This window comes from Prionailurus viverrinus, chromosome F2, assembly GCF_022837055.1.
Source record: "Prionailurus viverrinus isolate Anna chromosome F2, UM_Priviv_1.0, whole genome shotgun sequence".
In the NCBI taxonomy this organism is placed as follows: domain Eukaryota; kingdom Metazoa; phylum Chordata; class Mammalia; order Carnivora; family Felidae; genus Prionailurus; species Prionailurus viverrinus.
The window spans coordinates 46,049,932-46,067,958 of NC_062578.1; the positions used below are offsets into that span (position 1 = coordinate 46,049,932).

The following is an 18,027-nucleotide window of genomic DNA, read 5'->3' on the forward strand; positions in this document are numbered from 1 at the left end:
GTGGAAAAAGATTAGCATTAATCTCTTTCCCCCACTCCACTGAATCTGTGACAGTATTTACTTTTGCCTGTGGTCACAGCAAATTGCCCTCTCATCCACATGAGCCATGAGTAGGCTATTTGCTAGGAAAGTTTCTGGCAAAGCAACCTCGTCAGTGATGAGTGACTAAGGACACATCTTAGATGTTCTTCTGCTCTCTGGCTGGGCTTCTCTGGAACTGTAGGCTATGTTGGCATAACATACTGAGGCCGTGAAAGACAGCTAAGGACAGGAAAAAGCATTTATTCACAACCCTATTGCCAGTTGGAAAAATGAAATTACTAAGAGCTAACTAATAGCAGTAGTTTTTATAGAGCAACCTGGTGCTGGAAGGAGGCAAACAGAATCTGAATCCTAGCCCTGCTACTTACTGGCAGTTGATCGTGGTAAAAGTTACAACACAGCTCATTTCCAAAACGAAGGCAAAAATACTTAATTCACAGGCCTCTTGAAAGGATTAGGTGAAATAATTAACTCGGAGTACTCTACACATTTCTTGGCACAAATTTATTTAATTCCTCTATAAATGTTGGGTTTTTTTGTATCTTCTTTCCCTTCCTTCTCCCCATACCACAGCAATACTAAAGTCATAGATCATGAAATGTATTAGTTTAAAATTATATTAAAGATCATCCTTTTTTAAAAAAGTGTTTATTTACTTTTAAGAGAGAGAGAGTTCCAGCAGGGGAAGGTCAGGGAGAGAGGGAAACAGAGAATCTGAAGCAGGCTCCAGGCTCTGAGCTGTCAGCACAGAGCCTGACACGGGGCTCAAACTCAGGAGCTGTGAGATCATGACCTGAGCTGAAGTTGGATGCTCAACCGACTGAGCCACCCAGGCACCCCAAAGATCATCCTTTTCTTTATCAAGAACCCTCCTTTCCCTTTTCTCTCATAGACCTCATGATCCAAACACATTGCATTTAGGATTAGATAGCTCACGTAACTGTATCAACTTGATATGACTGTAACCAAAAAGAAAAATTTTCGTACATTCCCGAGCCTGTTTTAGATAGATCCAGGATTTCTTTCGGGCCCTTTGAAATACTGAAAATACCTCATGAACTCCCATTACTGTGTGGAACTCCCTCAGGGTCAAAGAACCCTGGGTTGAGGCCCACTGAGCTAGTCCTAACTCCCTCCTTGAGTTAAGGGTGAAAGATTAAGTGATTTGCCCAAGGACATTCTGAGGTGGAATGGGGGCTATACCATGTATCCTGGCTTTCGGTCATCAGTTATACTAGTCTTAAAACACCCGAATTATGCAGATCAAGACCAATCTCTAAACCATTGTAGTAAGTCATTAAGCAAGTCATTTTGCTTTCAACACTGTTTGATTAAGTTTATACCAGTTCTTCCATCCATGCAACTTACTTAAAAAAAAAAAAAATCACAGCAGTTTCCTCATGTAATTAAATTAACCAGCTACTGTATTCCTCTAAGAAACTTCTGAAGTATGTATTTATTGTTGTTCTTTCCTCTGGAAGAAGGTTGTCATATACTTTCCAATATGCACAGTCAGATCTGCCAGTCTGCTGAAGAAAAAAAACAAAACAAAAAACAGAGCCACATGGTCCAATCAAGTTTTATTTTTCTAACAAATTGACACTACTGTGAAAACAGTGAGCATGGCGACAGGTTGGAGAAGAAGGAAGAGGCAAAGTGTATCATCCATTACTCTTCGGTGTTTTTAGTTTTTTTCTAGAACCTAAGAGTTCTAAAACATTTCTCAAAAAATACTTTTCCCAGACAAAGGGCAAGTATAAATAGCCAATTCAGTAGACAGTTTCACCTTTGATGAGTGATTCCCTTTTTCTTTACGTGCAAGAAAAAAAAATCATGTTTCTGCTTGTCATTTTATTATGGCTAAAAGAAGAGGTTTGGGTTAGAGTGGGGGGTGTCAGCTTTTACTCACTGGTGAGTGACTGGGTGAGGGTACCTGGGGATTGGAAATCCCACCCAGGAGAAGTTATCAGATGGGATGGGATACATGTTAGCAATGACCAGTTGGGCTCTTTTTTTGGTGGCTAGGCTTTTTAGTAATTTTGAGAGCACTAGCATCCCTTTCAACATAAACATCAGTATCCATGTAGTTCTCTGACAACTTTGTTATGTTTTGATCCATACATTAATCTTACTCTATAGTTTACTATATTAGTAGGTACAAATATGTAGGCATATTACAAAATAGGAGGTAACTAAGTACAATCTGATCAGCTTACATATTCTGATTAAGAGGGATAAACAAGGGGTTTTTTTCATGGTTAAAATACCCAAATGCCATTTTTACGTACTTCAGCATCATTAGTTGAAGGAACTAGAAATGAGAAGTGTCCTAATCATCTCTCTATGCACCATACTTATAAAATCTTTTTCTGGTCATCTAGTTACTTATGGTCATCTCTTTACAGATCATCTCTTTATAGACCTTTATAAATTTTTTTTCTTCCTCACCTTTTGAGGCACCCTGATGCTTCACTATTATGCAAATTGACCTATAGATGTATCTAACCCATGCTTGCTGATTTTCTAGTAGCCTTAGATTATTTCCAGCTGTATAAAAAAATACCTGGATATGTTTTGCTAGCACATGTCTTCACTGAGTATTCTTTCTCATGACACACGGAAGCATTGATTTAGACTGCGTTTTGCATAGTCAGCATGTAAAGAATAGGAGCCTTACCAAGTGTCTAGGAGAGACTGATGACGTAGGGCTGGCAGCATCTTGTAAACATTCTCCCAAACAAGTGGTTTGCATTTATTAGTCTTGTGAAGGAGTATTTGAAAGGTCATGAAACTACTTGTTCCTTGAACTAAGTTTTTACACTCCGTGAAAAGTATGTCAGGATGCAAAGCAAGCAAGATTATTTGTTTATCGTACCAGTTGTTTCTGAAATTACTTCTCAGTGTTGTTACACCTCATTTAGTTTAATTAAATATCTGCGCGTGGGTTTGCTAGAGCCGAAATTAAAAATACAAACACAGACTTTTGAAAGAGGCCAATGGAATAATCAGGAAGAAAAGCATGCTGTTGAATGGAAGGAGGTAGAAGAGGTTATACACTGGGTCAAAATGACCTAATCACACAATCGCTCAGTGCAGTGTGGGGTCCTCAAATGGATCCTGGAACAGGAAAAGGACATGAGGGGAGAAATGTGAAATTCAAATAAGCTCTATAAATTAATAGTACTGAGGTTAATTTACTGGCTTTTGATAATTGTACTATAGTTTACATACATTGTTAACTTTAAGGGAAGCTGAGTGAACGAGATCAACTTTGCTAAGAGCCTAAAATTATTTCAAAATTAAAGGATTTTAAAAATGACCTGATAAATGATTAAGTAACTTTAATAATATTCATGCTTTCAAAGTGTAAGTGACCATTTAAAATCTAGACTTTCACAGTATATTTCTTTAATTTTTTTCTACTCTCCATACTGTTTCTGGAAATCCAGGGGAAAAATTAACAGTTCAGAAAATCTAAAGGATAACACATCAAACACCTATAGATTTACCAGCTTGGACAAATGTAAACATTTTGTCCTATTTGCAATATGTGCACAGACGCGTGCACGCACACACACACAGATGAACCGTCACAAAACCATTCAGCCTTTTCCAGTGCTAAGAAGATAGCACTTTATAGTTTTTATATGCAATCATTTTGTCCAACAATGCATTAGTTCTCTAAGAAGAAGAATAGTTAGCATTCCTGAACTCAATTTCTCTAGCCATTTATACCAGATTTAAAATGTATAAGTATCCAGTTTACATGAGCTCTGAGTATTCTCTGTGGTCCTGGGATCATGTGTGTGGTGATATATAAGACAAGATTCACTTTATCCCAAGGAAGGTATTTAACATACTTCCTGATGAAAAAACAAAGAGGAGGGGATGATGTCCCATAGGCTGGCTTCTCGCTGAGTGAAAGAAAGGGAAAAGGAAAATTAATAACCCTGTCATGAGTCCCAGGAATTATTTTCATATTTTGTGGTAAAAGTGTAAAGTTTGGCTTACCATTTATAAATGACCCTTTGTGAAATTCATCACCACTCTTTATTAAGTGATCATCATAATTTCTTATTACTGGTCATTTGCGCCAAGATTAAAACCACTTGAACTAACATGTTTTTCTATTATTTTGTTGTAGCTTTTTAAAAATGTAGCAGGAAATGTTCAAAAGGAAACAGATTCTATTTAAAAAAATTTTTAAATGTTTATTTATTTTTGAGAGAGAGACAAAGACAGAGTGCGAGCAGGGGAGGGGCAGAAAGAGAGGGACACATGGAATCTGAAGCAGGCTCCAGGCTCTAGGCTCTGAGCTGTCAGCACAGAGCCTGATGTGGGGCTCGAACCCATGAACCATGAGATCATGACCTAAGCTGAAGTTGGACACTTAAATGATGAGCCACCCAGGCGCCCCCAGAGATTCTATTTTAAACTTAAAAGCTGGTGCTTGTGGATGAACCTTTCTGTGGTACCACAGATCACTGGAACCCCTCATTGAGGAGCAAAGCCACAACAAACTGTATAGCCAGTGTAGTGGGCAAATGGGTACATGGGTATGAGTTAAATCAGCTGCAGAAGCCTCAGGTATGAACCACACCTCATCTCCTTTTAGGTGTATGGCACAAAAGAGCAGACAAAGGACAGAAGGGACCAGGCAGGGCACATTTGTGTCTCCGGTCGTGTGTTTTCTTAATGCCTTTAGACAGTGCCTGTTCTGTGTCCTCACTGCCAACATAAGCATCTTAAATTCTCAGCGCCACCTGTGTGTTTAAACAAGTCCATCATCATTGCTGGTAGACCTGATACAGAGGCAAGTACACACCGTAAAAGGATTACAAAGGTGTAAGAATAGAGTGAGGAGTAGACTAGTGAGGAAAAGAATGAAAGGGAAAAGAACAGAATGAAGAGCGACCTATCAAGCAAATACTTGATCAGAGTGAAAGAATTGAGAGCACAAAGGAGAATAAAAAGTAAAAAAAAAAAAAAAGATTTGTACAATAATGGGGAAGTGTCCCATGTTTTTCAACAGTTCGCTTGCTTAACAGTCAATACTACAATGTTTTTGGGTGTTTCATCCCCTCTAGTACTTCCTGAGATCTCAGAACATGAGGCTGTGAAATTGCTGAGGAAAAATCTGACATGAAAGAAAGCTGCAAATTATTTATTTTACCTTTGTATAGCCAGTATACAGTAGATAACCAGTGAATGTTGAATAATGAATGTATGCATGCATAAATATCAAGGTGGAGGTGATCCTGTATATCCAAAAACCTTACAAGTAGATAGAAGCATGGGAGTAACACTTGCTCAAGAAATTAGGCATGGTTTTTAATACTGTCATAAGAAACTGTTCGTAAAACCATAGGAGTAGAGAAATTCACTGGAATAAGAGATTGGGGGTGGGAGGAAAAATAGAAGACTGTGGATTACCCTTGGCAATCCCTTTAGTTAGAGAATGTATATCAGTTGGGATGCTCTGAGTTATAAGTGACAGAAAACCCAACCTAAGCTGATTTCAGCAGTCTCAAAGGTGAAAAGCTTGGGCCCAGTGCTGTCCTTAGTCATGGCAGAGTCCATTAGATCTCCCTTCTGTGTTACACAGCTGCAGCCTCAGACCCCACACGGTGGCTGCCAGCAGCTCAGGCACCTTCGTTTTGTTAACTTCAAAACCAGGGAGCAAGAGGAAAGGTTACTTTCCTGAAAGTATTATTAGTGTATCTCATTGATTTTCATTGAAATCCATGCTCAGCCCTGAGCCAAATCAAACTCCAGAGAGTATCAAACATGAAAACCAAAAAGTATGGCAAGTTTCCAGCTCTACTAGCCTACATTCTGGAAAAGCAGTCCTAGATTCTGCTATTGCTGAACTAAAGCTACACCTGCCTCAACTGCAAGGTCTCTGTATCTCAGGCACATGGTCTCCTCCCGCCTCCTCACTGCTCACCTGAGTCTGACTGGCTTTCTTTCCCCTTATTGCAGGCTCCCAAACATTGGCCTGACCATTGGCTTCCGACTTCTGGGCCATTTTCCTGAGGTTACAGTCCCTACCTTTATCTCTGTTCTCCCGAGAATTCTAAGTATCCTATTCTCCCTACCCGAGCAAAAAAGAATAGGATTTGTAGGACAGCAGTGAGGTGTTCATATGTTTAAGCTGTCAACATTTCGATATTTGTTTATAATAATTCAAGTTCAGAATTTTTCTCACATCCTTCCTCACCCCAGTCAATAAATACTTCTAATCGTATAACTTAGGGGAATTAAGAAGAACCTTCCATCAATCTTACTTGAGTTCTTCTTTGAGAAGAGATAGGCACTTTCTGAGGAATATACATAAGATATGATGATGCAGATTTTGTCATCCCAGTACTAGATATTTTAGGCAAAACCTCAGCAACTAATTTAGACAGTACAATAGCAGTATTTTGAAGTAGTTCCTACATAGTAGAAATATCTGGTAAGATCCAAATTCTGTTTAAATTAAGTTCTACAGAGATTTTTATCATATGCTTAAAAATACCTGTGTATAAGTGAAAGCTGTTATAGAGTGAGAAAAGTAATCTCATTCATCTATACACTCCAGACAAAATGTCAAGCCCATTCTTAACGAGACTCCTAGAGATAAATATTAGCCCTTTCTTTTGATAGTCTTTTCTTTGATAATTACCTTTGCTCCCATGAAGTTGTCCTTTATGTCTTAGTTCTTTTTCTTTGATTTTGACCACGTCAAAGTGATATTTTAGGAATGATTAGAAATAACATATTAGAAGAGGTACTTGGCAGGTTTTTCACTCTCATAGGAAGAGATACAAATAAGCAAAGGAAGAAGGCTAGAAACCACTCTGTGGTGCTGGATTAGAACCAGAGGTATCAATGTGAATTCATGATTTTTAATATATTTTCTGGTGGATAGATAGATACAGAAAAATATAGATGTGTGTGTAAACATGGCTGATACACACACACACTTCTTAGCCCTCTCTGCTCAGACAGCCTGGAAGCAGTGACACCCTAGTAGCAATGAGCATACCTACCACCCAGATTTTGTTTTCTAGATACCATTCTTCAGCAAAAGAAACCCAGGCTCTTTAGAGAAATGGAGGTTGCCAGAGATGAGATAGGAAAAATATAAGATAAGCCTAAAACATCATAGATGGCCAGAAAATTAAAAAGTTCTCAAAAAATGATGGGAGAGTATCAAAAGGACACAGGACCCAACTTGAAGGAGTTCTCAATGCCCAAAGCTGGTTCAATTTAGGCAACAAAGTAAATGATAGTATTAGATTATAACTCATAACATAAAAGAAATACCTATGAGTCCATACGCATACAAATAAATAATTGAATTAATAAATGGGGTAGAAGGGACAGTTCTTTTTACCACAGAATGCTAATTAAGAAATGTAGAAGAATAAGAAAAATTGGAAATCAACATTATCACATACCACAGTAATAATCATTGCATGTAAGAGCCATCAATGGATGCTAAAACATGAGTGGGTAAAAGTTTGATGTAAAAGAGGATACATTCATGGTCTTCCTGTATCTCCCCAAGATATTTGTTATTTTCAAATGGAAAAATAGCAACATTACAGTGACAAAACCTGGCAGACACCACTTTAGCCATGTGATCAGAGTTAATATTGCCAATAGTAAAACATCAACATCACTCCAATATGTTACACTGAGAAGGGCATCACTTCTCTGGGATTCTTGCCAAAAACATAACTTAATTCTAATGAGAAAACATCACATAAACTCAAATTGAGAGACATTCTGCAAGTAATTGGCCTGGGCTATTCAAGAGCATCAGGGTCATTAAAGACAAAGAAGGCTGGAGGATCGGTCACAGATTAAAGGAGACTAAGGAGACTTGGCAGCTAAATTCAGTGGGGATCTTAGTTGGCATCCTGAGCCATAAAAAGGACATTAGTGAGGAAAATGGGAAAATTTACATAAGATCTGTAGATTACTTAATAGTATGATATCAGTGTTCATTTCCTGATTTCAGTATTTCTGCTATGGTTACACAGCTGGATGAGGAGTATATGGGAACTCTATATTTTTGCAACTTTTAGGTGATTCTAACATCACTTCAAAATAAAAAGTTTTGTGTGATTTCTTTTAGAGGAGGGGGACTTGGAATGGATGGTTTCTTTTTTTTTTTTTAATGTTTATTTATTTTTGAGAGAGAGACAGACAGAGTATGAGCAGGGAAGGTGCAGAGAGAGAAGGAGACACAGAATCCGAAGCAAGCTCCAGGCTCTGAGCTGTCAGCACAGAGCCCGACACAGGGCTTGAACTCACAAACTGTGAGATCATGACCTGAGCCAAAGTTGGACACCCAAGTGAGTGAGCCACCCAGGCGCCCCCTGGAATGGATGGCTTCTAAGGCTTCCTCCACTCGGCCTTATTATTCTAGGACACAGTGATGCAAAATGAAAAATGGCAGAAATTTCAGCACTTTTCTGTTTTGTCTGTCAATTAAGAAATATGTTGAGACAGATGAAAGTAGGAACAGATTGTAAACTGACAACTCAGTTTGGTGGGATATATCCTGAAGAGCTACTGTTGTTCCCAGCACTATACTGAGTACGATGGTCTTTGCCTCCGGGATGGTCAGTGTACCGGAGCTTGAATATGATGTGGTCTTCCCTGTTAATCACTTAGCTTACCAAAGTCTCTCTTCCTAGATGTTTTAAAATAATGGAGATGGATTAGAATGATATAGAAAGTAAGTCTTGAGATAAGAGAACAAGAGCCCCCAAAGTGGACCCTGAGATTTTTTTAATCTGGGGGTCTGACAAGGCAATGAGAAACATTCAATAAGATAAGCAACTTAGAAGGCCTTTGGAATTAAACATTTTGTGTATGAGGAACCAATAGAATATTCACATTAAGATTACTGTGAGATAATTGGGTATTTCACTCTAGGGCAGAATGGAGATACATATATTTGGGAATAAAGAGAAATGTAATTCTGGCATTCCCTTAATAGTATTTGCCAGATGATTGTACTGAATCAAGCCTATACTTTCATAATCCCGTTATGACAATTTTCTCAGTAATAAATTGGTATGTTTCATTTAGCAGATATTTACTGTTAAGTAAATATTTCAGAAAATGTCAGGAAGTTACGACATGAGTTCTAAACTCCCATCAATGGAGATGATTTTTGGTTCTTGGGTATTTGGGGGCCTGTTTCTTTTTTCTTTTTTTTTTTTTTTTAATTTTCTGTGTCATTTTTTCTTTAAGTGAGGTATAGCAGTGAATCAAGAAAATTGTGTCAATGAAATGGAAGTCTTAGTGCCAGAATATAGTGGAAAAATTTAAGAAATTGATTTTTACCATCCTAATTGTTAACAAAAGTCTTAGCCCTAACTTATGTAGGTGTGATGTCTTCCATGGAAGATTAGAAGTTCTGTATCTTATTTCTGCAGTAGGAGCATACAACCTATATGAAGTTTTCAAGTCTCCACAGAATTGGAAAGTCAATGTGGGCACTGTACTTTGAAACGTGTATACTGTGGGCCGAAGGTGTTTTTTAATCTTTCATCTCTTTTAAGGATCAAATATCATTAGAAAAATAAGCCATGGGCATTACAAACGTGGTCTGGTGAAATTCAATATTCACAATGACAATTCAGAATATGAACTCCTTGGGGGAAAGTTAACCCACCACTCTAACTTTGCATCCAAATATCTTAAAGTGTGCCATTGGTTTTATGAAAAGGTTTTGATCTACACTTCTAGTTTAAGTTCAAAAGAAAACCTATATTTTAAAGTGTATTCTTTTTCTGAGTCTATTGACTTTGAACTATAGCATATAGTTTTTCTCATAAATCTAACCTGCCACTATCTGTTTTTAAGACTTTGTAAACTTCAAGTGGTTATGATGTGTGAAGTTTGGATTAAACTAAAATTTTTAGAAAACACATGTTATATATTTTGATTGTTTTGAATTTTAACATGGGCCAGTCAAAAGCTTGAGTGTCTAGCAAAGTAATATACTATACTCTATTACTATAAGAAATCACAGAAAATTGCCCTTTCCCATCGTGTTAACAATAGACCAATGAAGCAGCTGTTCTTATTCTTAATGTAGTTGTTTGAAAAACTTGAACAATTTAATGAAAATGTCTCTACTCATAAAACTTAAAATGCTCACACATGGAAAAAGTCATAATGTTTTGGCAAATATCTCTTTGTTAGGAATGTGAATGAGGTATACCTGCTTCATAACTAGAATTCTGTGTAAGTGGTATAAAAATGTGGGGAGAGGCCAACTGAAAAAGAAGACTTTGACAAAGGATGAAGGAAAGCTCTTTAAAAATGTAGATAGTTCTTGCTCAAACATATTTTTTGACAAGGAATAATTATAATATGTACCCCTCTCTTGTTTTCTCTAGGTGTAATTCTTGGGTCATCATTTCTACTCAGCATAAATGATTTTCTGCTTAAAACAAGTCTCAGAGAAAGAAATCGGATTCTGATAGGACCATGCTGTGCTACTGTCAATCTGGAAGCTAAATGGTGTAAACACAGTGGCAATCCAGGCCCAGAACAGTCCACACCAAAAATATCCATTGATTTAAGAGGAGGTCTGCTACAGGTCTGTGGGGTTGGCCACAATTTTCTCCTAAGTTTTCAACTAGCCTTTGTTCATTTGTTTTGTTTTTGTTTTTGTTTTGAGAGAGAACGCGTGTAAGTAGGGGAAAGGGGAAGAGGGAGAGAGAGTCTTAAGCAAGCCCTGTGCAGGGCTAGATCTTAGAACCGTGAGGTCATGACCTGAGCCAGAATTAAGAGTTGGACGCTTAACAGACTGAGCCAACAGTCTGGGCCAACCAGACTGGGGCGTCCCCCAGTCCCCAGGAGTCCCCACCTTTGTTCATTTTTTTAACTGTTACACTAAATTTTGGTATGGTGAAGAAGAGTATTATCCGATTGATTTCTCATTAAGGTTTTTTAACAGCTTTATTGAGATACAACTCACATACCATACAATTCACCTAATTAGAGTGTATGATTCAGTGGTTTTCTAGCATATTCCCAAAGGTGTGTGATCATCACTACAATCCATGGTAAAACATTTTCACACACACACACACCCTCACAACCCTGTACCCATCAGCATTCATTCCCCATTACCCTCTAATCTCCTCTCTAGGTCTAGACTACTAATCCATTTCTGTGTCTACGTATCTGACTGTTCTAGACAATTCATGTAAGTGGAGTCAGACAATATGTGATCTTTTGTGACTGGCTTCTTTCATTTAGCATAGTGTTTTCAAGGTTCATCCATATCGTAGCAGGTACCAGTACTCCATTCCTTGTTATGGACCAAATAACATTCCATTTTATGGACATACCACATTTTATTTATCCATTCATCAGCTGATGGATACTTGGGTTCTTTCCACTTCAGGCTATTATTATGAATGATGCTGCTAGGAACATTTGTGTACAAGTTTTTGTGTGAACATACATTTTCATTTCTGTTGGATATGTTACTAGGAGTAGAATTGCTGGGCCATTAAACTTTTTCTGATTACAGACTTTTCTAATTACAAAAGAGTCAACTTGTTTCCAGCAGAGTGTCATCAGCAATATGTAAGAACCATTTGCTAATCAGGTTCCTTAGATATTATAAACACCTGATGGTTAATACTTGACATACATTCAATTGCAGTTTTTTAAGCATTTGATTTACAGCCACGTATGGCCTGTGTGAGGGTATTCAACTCATTCCTTGGTAACTTTCTATTTGGTTAGATGTGAATGTATTCTTTATACGATTTCATGTCCCCCGAGTTTGACATAAATCCAAATATCTTGAGAAATCCATAATTACAGAAAATGGAAATGACTAATTTGTTAATAATGGAGATATATTATATATGAACTTCTTGTTTTCATCTAAAAGTTGTATTGCCTCAACTCTTTCACCAGTTTTCTTACTGACATGGAGCTAGATGTGGAAAGATCCTAATAAGTTTTTGCTTAGTATTGCTCTGGAAATTTTGGGCATCCATCAGAAACCTTCATGTATTTAACAATAAGCATGTATTAACATAAGTTAATAACAATATTAACTATATTGTCATTTTCCCAAGACAGCAAAGTAACTCCACATTAAAATCAACAATAAGACAAAAATATAGTATATCATCTCTACATTAGGAAGTCGCTCTCTCAACAGTTTAAAGCCTAGAGTGTAGTGTTCAGTTCCCCAGCTCGACTTTCCACTTATTTCTATTTTTCAGTATCCAATAAAACTAACATTGATGAGAACAAAAGTAGACTTAATATCATATCTCTTGCCTTCATTTCTGATGCCTTAATTCCAGAAAGCAGGACCTAAACTTAGGAAACTTACCCACAGGTATAGGGTTATTTTTTTCCTACTTTATATATTTTTTCATGTTAAACTGGTTCTCTTAGAAATAATGGTTGTATTGCCTTTATCTAATATCTTCAGAAAAATAGAACAGTGTTGAAATGTTGAGTCCTCTGACATTAATCACTGCTACCCACTGGTCACACTTCTGTTATATACTAATACTCTTCACATGCAGAAAAAGAGAATTTCATCCTCTTTATTACAGGAAACACCAAGGCCTTTGTTCTAAAACTCTACTGTACCTCCTATATGGTTAATTCTCAGGGGTTGTGGAATACTATATGTTGGCACATTCTCACTAAACACAGAAGTTGGGAGGCTTCTGAGTTCAGGTGCACTGAGCACCTTCCCTCTCTTTTTCTCTGACAAGTAAAACTGCAAAGAAAGGAACCCTCTAATTAAGATGTGTTTATTTAATCTCATGACAAAATGTAGGAAGCTATTCCACGAGGTTTTTATTATTACTTTATTAACATTTCGGCCTAGATCTTCAGTGCCTTCTCTCGGACCTCAATAGATATTGTTTTCTCTCTTAGCTAAGTTAGCTCATAAAAATGACCTTGCATTAACATAATTTCTTTGGTAATTCAGCATTGAAAATTGATGGATATTCACACAATATATGATGTAATGGATTTCTTGTTTTTATATATTTACTCAGGTAATAGAATTTCATCCTGTAGGTCAATGACTTCTTAGAAATTATAGTTTAGTTATTGTCAATAATTAAATTGAGCATAATGACGTCCCGCATTAATTCAAGTATGATTGTGCCTAATTATCCTCATGAAATGTTTGTATTTAAAAGCTACTAATTTTTTCATATGATTTTTAAAGGTTTTCTGGGGTCAAGAACATTTGAATTGTTTAGTTCTTCTACATGAATTACTCAACGGATACCTTCACGAGGAGCGAAATATTGCAGTGCACGTTCCTGAAGCAGTGCCACAAATGCCCTCTCCTATAGAAAAGAACCAGATGTTTAAAAGTGAACAGAGTTCAGATGACCTACGGACAGGCCTATTCCAGTATATACGAGATGCTGGTAAGTAGCAACAGCTTCATTATGAGGGAGAGTTTTTAACTGCACATTCACTGAGTAACACATCAAGATCACTGGAAAAGTACATTAATACCTGCAGTACAAGAATAGTACATTACCACTCATTCTCTTAAGGGAAAGTTCTTAATTTGTTCCTGTCTCAAACCACATAAAAATGTAAAACTGATCAACCAGCCTTTTATATTCTTGTATCTTCCTAATTTTCTCTTTCTGTAAGAAATCCACATGTTCCCTTCCAAAAGCATACAAATAATTATCTTTTCACTTAACAGAACCTTTAAAAATGCCTGGTGTCTATGAAGTCTTGTTTTACAATGAAACCGAAGATAGCCCAGGGATGATGTTATGGAGATATCCGGAACCTAGAGTGCTCACCCTTGTACGGATAACTCCCGTGCCCTTCAACACCACAGAGGATCCAGATATTAGCACAGCAGACCTTGGCGATATGCTACAGGTAGGTTGTGACTATTCATTTTTAAATAAAAGCAGTGGAAAAGTACTGATTAGGTACTAGGAAAAAAAGATTAGAGCATACCTATTTTTTCCATTGGTAGCATCAGGGAAATACACAATATATGTATGTATGTACGTATGTACATACATACACACACACATATATATGTACACATATAGATTTAGAAATTTTAGAAATTTTAAAATAGGGAATAATGTAATTCAGATTTATGATACATGCCAATTTTGGGAGCTCTCCATTCCACTTTTAGACCTTTTGTAGGTAGGTTATGTTACATAGTCTAACTGTAACAGGACAGGTGTCATTCAGTTCAATACACATTTTTTATTTTTATTTATTTTTTTGTGTGTGTGTATTTTATTTTATTTATTTTTTTTTATGAAATTTATTCACAAATTGGTTTCCATACAACACCCAGTGCTCATCCCAAAAGGTGCCCTCCTCAATACCCATCACCCACCCTCTCCTCCCTCCCACCCCCCATCAACCCTCAGTTTGTTCTCAGTTTTTAACAGTCTCTTATGCTTTGGCTTTCTCCCATTCTAACCTCTTTTTTTTTTTTTTCCTTCCCCTCCCCCATGGGTTCCTGTTAAGTTTCTCAGGATCCACATAAGAGTGAAACCATATGGTATCTGTCTTTCTCTGTATGGCTTATTTCACTTAACATCACACTCTCCAGTTCCATCCACGTTGCTACAAAAGGCCATATTTCATTTTTTCTCATTGCCACATAATATTCCATTGTGTATATAAACCACAATTTCTTTATCCATTCATCAGTGGATGGACATTTAGGCTCTTTCCATAATTTGGCTGTTGTTGAGAGTGCTGCTATGAACATTGGGGTACAAGTGGCCCTATGCATCAGTACTCCTGTATCCCTTGGATAAATTCCTAGCAGTGCTATTGCTGGATCATAGGGTAGGTCTATTTTTAATTTTCTGAGGAACCTCCACACTGCTTTCCAGAGCGGCTGCACCAATTTGCATTCCCACCAACAGTGCAAGAGGGTTCCCGTTTCTCCACATCCTCTCCAGCATCTATAGTCTCCTGATTTGTTCATTTTGGCCACTCTGACTGGCGTGAGGTGATACCTGAGTGTGGTTTTGATTTGTATTTCCCTGATAAGGAGCGACGCTGAACATCTTTTCATGTGCCTGTTGGCCATCCGGATGTCTTCTTTAGAGAAGTGTCTATTCATGTTTTCTGCCCATTTCTTCACTGGGTTATTTGTTTTTCGGGTGTGGAGTTTGGTGAGCTCTTTATAGATTTTGGATACTAGCCCTTTGTCCGATATGTCATTTGCGAATATCTTTTCCCATTCCGTTGGTTGCCTTTTAGTTTTGTTGGTTGTTTCCTTTGCTGTGCAGAAGCTTTTTATCTTCATAAGATCCCAGTAATTCACTTTTGCTTTTAATTCCCTTGCCTTTGGGGATGTGTCCAGTAAGAGATTGCTACGGCTGAGGTCAGAGAGGTCTTTTCCTGCTTTCTCCTCTAAGGTTTTGATGGTTTCCTGTCTCACATTTAGGTCCTTTATCCATTTTGAGTTTATTTTTGTGAATGGTGTGAGAAAGTGGTCTAGTTTCAACCTTCTGCATGTTGCTGTCCAGTTCTCCCAGCACCATTTGTTAAAGAGGCTGTCTTTTTTCCATTGGGTGTTCTTTCCTGCTTTGTCAAAGATGAGTTGGCCATACGTTTGTGGGTCTAGTTCTGGGGTTTCTATTCTATTCCATTGGTCTATGTGTCTGTTTTGGTGCCAATACCATGCTGTCTTGATGATGACAGCTTTGTAGTAGAGGCTAAAGTCTGGGATTGTGATGCCTCCTGCTTTGGTCTTCTTCTTCAAAATTCCTTTGGCTATTCGGGGCCTTTTGTGGTTCCATATGAATTTTAGGATTGCTTGCTCTAGTTTCGAGAAGAATGCTGTGCAATTTTGATTGGGATTGCATTGAATGTGTAGATAGCTTTGGGTAGTATTGACATTTTGACAATATTTATTTTTCCAATCCATGAGCAGGGAATGTCTTTCCATTTCTTTAAATCTTCTTCAGTTTCCTTCATAAGCTTTCTATAGTTTTCAGCATACAGATCCTTTACATCTTTGGTTAGATTTATTCCTAGGTATTTTATGCTTCTTGGTGCAATTGTGAATGGGATCAGTTTCTTTATTTGTCTTTCTGTTGCTTCATTGTTAGTGTATAAGAATGCAACTGATTTCTGTACATTGATTTTGTATCCTGCAACTTTGCTGAATTCCTGTATCAGTTCTAGCAGACTTTTGGTGGAGTCTATCGGATTTTCCATGTATAATATCATGTCATCTGCAAAAAGCGAAAGCTTGACTTCATCTTTGCCAATTTTGATGCCTTTGATTTCCTTTTGTTGTCTGATTGCTGATGCTAGAACTTCCAGCACTATGTTAAACAGCAGCGGTGAGAGTGGGCATCCTTGTCGTGTTCCTGATCTCAGGGAAAAAGCTCTCAGTTTTTCCCCGTTGAGGATGATGTTAGCTGTGGGCTTTTCATAGATGGCTTTTATGATCTTTAAGTATGTTCCTTCTATCCCGACTTTCTCAAGGGTTTTTATTAAGAAAGGGTGCTGGATTTTGTCGAAGGCCTTTTCTGCATCGATTGACAGGATCATATGGTTCTTCTCTTTTTTTTTGTTAATGTGATGTATCACGTTGATTGATTTGCGAATGTTGAACCAGCCCTGCATCCCAGGAATGAATCCCACTTGATCATGGTGAATAATTCTTTTTATATGCCGTTGAATTCGATTTGCTAGTATCTTATTGAGAATTTTTGCATCCATATTCATCAGGGATATTGGCCTGTAGTTCTCTTTTTTTACTGGGTCTCTGTCTGGTTTAGGAATCAAAGTAATACTGGCTTCATAGAATGAGTCTGGTCAACACACATTTTTTAAATACCTACTGTGTGCTCACAGTCTTAAGCATTTCTAGAACTGCTTTATGAAATAAAATATGTCCACATAAGGCCAGAATGGATGACTCAGTTTTCATCTTCATTTCCAGAGCTAGTCTTAGGTTTCAGGTAGGCTGGTAGGAAAACCATCTAACCAGTGATCCTATTCCATATGATTTTGTGAAAATTGTTGCTTGTCAGTTCTCTAAGTTTAATATAAATGTCACTGTGGATATCACTACATTATCATTCTACTTATTAATATCCTACAGATCTTCATTTCTCCAAAAATTTGTTTTCCTCTTAGTTTTCCACCTGTTACTAGATCACACAACCATCTACTCAGAGCAGTGAGTCTCTCTATTTCCTTCACTCCCCACATCTAATTCATCAACAAGTCCTTTCAGTTCTGCCTCCAAAATAGGTCCCTATTCCATCTACTTCTCTCTTTTTACTGGTACAACTCTAGTCCAGGCTACCACCTTTCTGTTCCCTGCTACAGTAGCTTCCTAATTGGTCTCAATGATTCCATTCTTGACTCCCTGTAATGCATTTTCCATACAGCAGCTAAAGTGATCTTTTTAAAATGTAGATCAGGTCACATCAGTCCCCTAAACCTGTTGGTGCCTTCCTCTACTTCTTAGAACAAAATTGAACCATCTTGCTATAACCTGTAAGGACCTCTGATCTGTGCCCTGTCCACCTCTCTGACTTGGTCTCATACCAGGCTCCCCATTTCTCACTGTGCTCCAGCCATACTGGCCTCTTTTTTCTCTTTGAGCATACCACCTGAGAGTCATTTCTGTTGCTCTGTTCCCCAACTTTGTTAGTCAGGTACCAGCTCAAATGTCTTATTGTGGCTGGTTCACACTTCTTTATTCTAAATTACATTACCTTGTTTTACTTTCCTCATAGCTCTTACTGCTATTTAGAATTATTGTATGCATTTATTTATTTACTTGCTCATGGTCTTTCTCTCTCCACCATTAGAAAATAAGCTTCTTGTATTTCTTCATCACTTTTATCCAGCCCTTGGTACACAGAGATACTCACCAATTTTTTTTAATGACTACTCTATACTTAACAAATAGGAAAAATTCAAGATTCATTATTAACA

The 18,027-nt window shown here is 37.5% G+C and overlaps 1 protein-coding gene across 7 annotated transcripts in view; it reads left to right on the plus strand.

Moving 5' to 3' along the window:
* Positions 1-18,027, plus strand: part of VPS13B (vacuolar protein sorting 13 homolog B) — an 843,987-nt gene that overhangs the window by 686,241 nt on the left and 139,719 nt on the right. For all 7 annotated transcript variants that reach the window (XR_007148665.1, XM_047842688.1, XM_047842692.1 and 4 more), the window contains 3 exons: positions 10,452-10,654; positions 13,280-13,487; positions 13,778-13,962. Coding sequence is in view for 6 of the 7 variants with exons in the window: in XM_047842688.1 (XP_047698644.1) it covers positions 10,452-10,654; positions 13,280-13,487; positions 13,778-13,962 (596 nt within the window). In the remaining variant the exon portion in view is untranslated. The remainder of the gene's footprint in view (positions 1-10,451; positions 10,655-13,279; positions 13,488-13,777; positions 13,963-18,027) is intronic.